At 49.6% G+C, this 4,918-nt stretch overlaps 1 protein-coding gene across 1 annotated transcript; it reads right to left on the bottom strand.

Moving 5' to 3' along the window:
- Positions 1 to 295: 295 nt before the first annotated feature.
- Positions 296 to 4,409, bottom strand: LOC307096513 (melanoma antigen preferentially expressed in tumors-like; the record flags this gene model as incomplete). The annotated part of the gene is made up of 4 exons (XM_079766173.1): positions 296 to 851; positions 1,976 to 2,581; positions 2,920 to 3,239; positions 4,398 to 4,409. 4 exons carry the CDS (start codon positions 4,407 to 4,409, stop codon positions 296 to 298), a joined length of 1,494 nt encoding a protein of 497 aa, XP_079622299.1.
- Positions 4,410 to 4,918: the final 509 nt, after the last annotated feature.

Genomic DNA, 4,918 nt, shown 5'->3' with positions numbered 1-4,918 from the left:
TCCCTTTATTACTGACATTTATTCACAACCATTCAAGCAAAGGTAATCCTTGCATCTACCTCCCAAGCCTGAATCCCTCCCCCTATAAATTCAGGTGCATATCTCTAACTCCTTAGGACCCATCTTCCCAAAGAAACCACCTGCCCCCCTGTCAGCCTTTCACCCACCTCTGAGTAGTTGTCTGAAACTGGCTGCTGGGTTCCTTTAAGATACACTTATGTCTGGGCGTCAGTGCCCAAGAGCCGAGAGTAAAGCCTATGAGATGTGCACCCAGCTAGACAGACATGTATCAGGGTTACAGAATGGGGTTTGGGTTATAGAAGATTCTACAGCCACAGTGAGGACAGGGGTAAGCACAGAACCAGACCATGCCGGGCCGCCCCAACTCCTGGAGCATATGCTTCAGCTTGGCATGCACCTGAGCAAGTCGGCCCAGGTGGATGGTGCTGCTCCTTTCCTCGTAACTCTCCAGTGGGGCAGGATACAGCACGCATTTCAGCTTGCTCAGCCCGATGGTGTGGCGAAGCAGGTCCTCCAGGACGGTCATGGAGATGGTGTTTTCACAAAAACTTAGGGTCATGAGCTTACAGCAGTGGCTCAGTGCAGGCAGGAGGTCCATGAACTGGGGGTCCATGATCCCACACTCATCCAAGTCCAAGTCCTGCAGGGTGGGGGCGGCTCTCTCTAACAGAAATTGCAGGGACCCAGAACTGAGGTTGGTTAGGTTGAGCCTCCTTAAATTCAGGACTTTCAGCTGGCTGACATTCAGGTGCTGGGAGAGATGTCTCAAGTCACTTTCTAAAAGCAGGCAGTTCGTGATGGACAGAGTCTCCAAAGGGGTCTTCAGGCAGCTGGGGAGACATAGAGCAGTTAGGTGAGTGGGATGGGCCTTGGGGGCAGAGCAATATGAGCATGAGGTAGGCCTTAAGGTAAAGAGGCCCATGTCACCAAAGTCTAAAGTCTTCCAGATGATGATCAAACCCAGGATGTTGCACAGTGATAAGTGTGATTCATGTGAATGCAAATTTGAGTGGAATCATTTCTCCATCTCATATCTGCTCTGCGAGGGATTCAACTGGATGAAACCTCACACTCTCCATTTGCTCATCTGTCACCAGAAGCACATAATACACCCCACCCTCATACACACAGGTGTTGTGAGCATGAATGATGGGAGGTAAAGGTGGGAGGAGCACAGAAAGGAGCCTGACCCAATGTCTCAAGCAGGAAGCAACCAGTGAACTTTAGTATTAGAGACATGACCCGAAATGCCTTCAATTCAGGCTACCTTCCAGCAACAGCCTGAACTCCTGTCACCCTCATCTCTTAGCCCATGAGGCTACTGGCATAGTTGCAGAAAGGGCTAATCTGGACACCGTCGGGCAACATCCAGTGGGGGCTGCCACCCTGCAGGAACTTAGATCTCTGCATTGTCTACAAACTACCTATTCCTTTTCATGATTCCTCCCTCCAGAATCCTGCATTTACCAGGCATTCCCTTAGCAGGAGCCTTTGGCAAGCCTTGGTAGACAGGTGATTCGAGGCAGGTTTGGATTGAAAGGCTGCCATCACCAAATCGCTAAGTGGGGACCTTACCCCCTGAAACCTCACCTCTGATGGGCTTTCCTCTCCTCACTGCCATCCTCACTTGGTTCCTTTGCATAATCTTCCCTCAGACACCACTTAGAAGATTCCCAAGCTACCATCACTGGCCCGAAACACCCATTACTTCCATTCATAGCAAGGAGTCTCTTTAATAGCATCTTTCTTAGTTCATTCATCCTACCTTAGTCTGGGGGCGTGTTACTTGATAACATGCAAGGGGACAGAGCAGTGAACAAGACATTGTGTGGACCCTCTGGTGACTCAGGCTCTCTAGCACTGCTGATGGACAGCACATTGGAGGTCCTGTCACTGGGGACTGAAATGAGAAGGGGCTCGCTCTGGTCTGCAGGGAAAACTCGCCACCACTCACCTGAGCATCTGGTCCAGGCGACCTTTTAGGAAGGAGACATCATCCAAATAGAGCTCCTGGAGGTGGGACAGACTGAGGAACTGAGAGGTGACCAGGCTAACACACTGCTCCTCCTGCTCCAAGGTGGTGTGAGAAGACTTAAAGACGTGGGAGAGGAGGAACCGACACAGATTGACCATCTGGCCCAGGTAAGGAGCGAACTTCCTCAGAGTGGACAGCTTCCAGGTACAATTTACCTCCAAATCCTGGACAGAGTCGAGCTGTACCATACCCAGGATGTTAATGTTTTCTTTTGACATGGCATAAACCTTCAGCTTCTTACAGCTAAGGTGCAGCAAACCTCTCCTTTCGCTGACTTTCTTAATCAGGTAGCTGAGGGACTCATCAAGGACACCTTTCTTGAGGCAAATGTCTACTAACACCTCCACGGGGGCTAATGGTGGCTTTGGCCCTGCCCTTAAGCTATCCACTTTCCCCCTTTTCCTCATGGGCTGTGGGGCCTCAGGCTCCAGCAGTGAGCACACATCAGCTCTGGTTCCGGCCCACACGATCCAGAAATCCTGATGAGCTCCCCTCTGTAAATTGAGCATCTGCATTTTCCATCTCCTGCAGAGAAAATAGGATGTACACTGGGGTGATTTAAGATAACAGGTAATGAGACTATGGCCTTGAGTCTGGAAATCAGCTGCTCCTTGCACTACTGGGATCCTTCATGGTCCCCATTTCTGGTACCTTTTGGTGCCACCAGGAAGGGTGGACTCATATCCCTTCGGTCACCCTCTGCTTCTTAATCAGTCCTATATATGCGAAACCTGATCTCAGAATGACCACAGCAGTAGCTTCACAGCCTCCCTGAACTCTCCATTTGGCCCTGCACTCTCCTGTATCCCAGATGTAACTGCTCAAATCCCCAGGGCCCAACCAGGCTGCTGAATCCCCCTCACCTGGGTCGAGTCTCCTTGGAAAGCAGGACATCGATCCCATCGAACACAGCCTGCAAGATATCGTGGTAAGGCTCCCGATGGTTCATCAGGGCTCCCAGAGGGAGGCAGGGGAAGGGCCAAGCCTGCACTATGGTCTTCAGGACTTTGTTGTGCTTCCCGGCCAAGGCTGCTGTGAACAGAGGTGGGAAGAGCTCCATAGGCAGCCACTCCACCGCAGCGATGGCTGAGGCTTCATCCCTCAGCAGGCTCTGGCATGCCAGGTCCAGGAGTCTGCGTGGAGCCTGGCGGTTCATCCCAATGAAGTTGCTCTGAAAGAGATCCTGGGAGACGGTAGGGACGAAGGCATCATGTCAGGCTGAGCATGAGCAACCCTGTTCCCTCTCCCTTCAGAGGAACCAGCTGAGGGCCAAAGGCACTGCTCTGGCAACAACTGGAGCATCCCAATTTACCCCAATCCCGTTTTCTACTTAGGGGCCGCAAAGCCACTCATCTCTGCCTCTCCTAGGCTGCTGGCAGGACAAGCACCTCACCAGACACCAAGGAGTGGTGAGGTGGCCACTGGACACCTCCCACATCTACCCACTTCCTACCTGTAATTCTGCTGTGCAATGAGTAATGGGAAACCAGAGATGGTCCCAACATTTTCAGGGAAAATCTTTCCAGGAATGGAAAGCACCTGGAATAGGCAGCAGCCCCTGATCCAACATCACTTCTTGCTAACCTCCAGCAAATAAAACAGATGGGAAGATTAAGGAACACCCACACAATGCATACCTTCTGGACTTTGATATATTTTAAGTGAGAAAGAGTAAAAGCAGCACAAAAGTTTTCTAAAGAATGGGGGAGATAGAGATGAGAAAAATAACCATTAATTCCGAGATGTACATTGTATTGTGTGTCCCTTCTATGAATATTAGAATGACCACTTAATTCATTACAAGAGAGGGCTCACAGGTCACAACTAAGCCTCCTCTCAAAAAGGGACTGCAAACCCAGGTCAGTGTTGCTCTGTTGGTTGAGCATCACCGCTTGCACCCTAAGGAATCTTGCAGGCTCCATTCCCAACCCCCAGTGGAGGGTGGGCAGGAGCCTGCTGTTGGATGTTTCTCCCATAAATGTTTTTTATCTCTCTTTCTCCCTTCCTCTCTTTCTAAACATCGCTTGGCTTTTATGAAAGACCTCCTTTAGGACCTGTTGTCAGACACACAGACTGTCCGCTAAAATGACAAAAAGGATTTTGCCAATTTGGCCTACAATAGGTTCTGTAGGGATATTCTACTTTCAGATAGCAGGGAAATTTGCCCTGTAAACCTCTATGAATGGGATATATCAAAGCAGAAATCAAAACATTTTAGATTATGGCTAACCTGCATCAAGAGGCAAAGGCAAAGTCGGTTTATTTTTTAGGAAAAAATAACAATTCTCTATGGGACCTTCTCCTGCAAGTCCTTGACGACCACATTAGGCTCCTGACTCACCAGAGTGGACATGGTGCAGGGAGCCCTCTGCTCAGACCTGGGCAGTGACTCTCAAGCTCTAGCCTCTGGTCCCTCCTCAGCCTCCTCAGAAACTATTATACCCCATCTGGCCACACCTTCCTTTTGAGGTCCTAGCTGAAATGGCAACTTCCAACTGAAAGCTGAACCTTAGTACTGGATCTCCAGGCAGTTAACCTGATTGGGTTTTGCACTCTACACACCTCCAACTGAATCCTAGGTCCATTCTTGAAAGGAAAAGAAAATGAAACCAACATGGAAGTAGACTTGATGGGTTGTTGGTACCACATCTAAATTCCCTAATGTTCATGTTAACACACCATTAGGCAGACAGGGTATCCTCTCAAGAGTAAAAGGAATACAATGCAACAGTATTGAGTACCAAATAGTCCCTGAAACTTGATGTTACCTCAATTGCACACCCGTGCCCATTCAAATAGGAACAGAGGAACAGCTGTTCTTCCAGATTTTGAGAATCAAGCCTTCCCGAAAGGAGGTGGGGC

This window comes from Cnephaeus nilssonii, assembly GCF_951640355.1.
Source record: "Cnephaeus nilssonii genome assembly, chromosome: Y".
In the NCBI taxonomy this organism is placed as follows: Eukaryota; Metazoa; Chordata; class Mammalia; order Chiroptera; family Vespertilionidae; genus Cnephaeus; species Cnephaeus nilssonii.
This window is presented reverse-complemented; position numbering and strand designations above follow the sequence as displayed.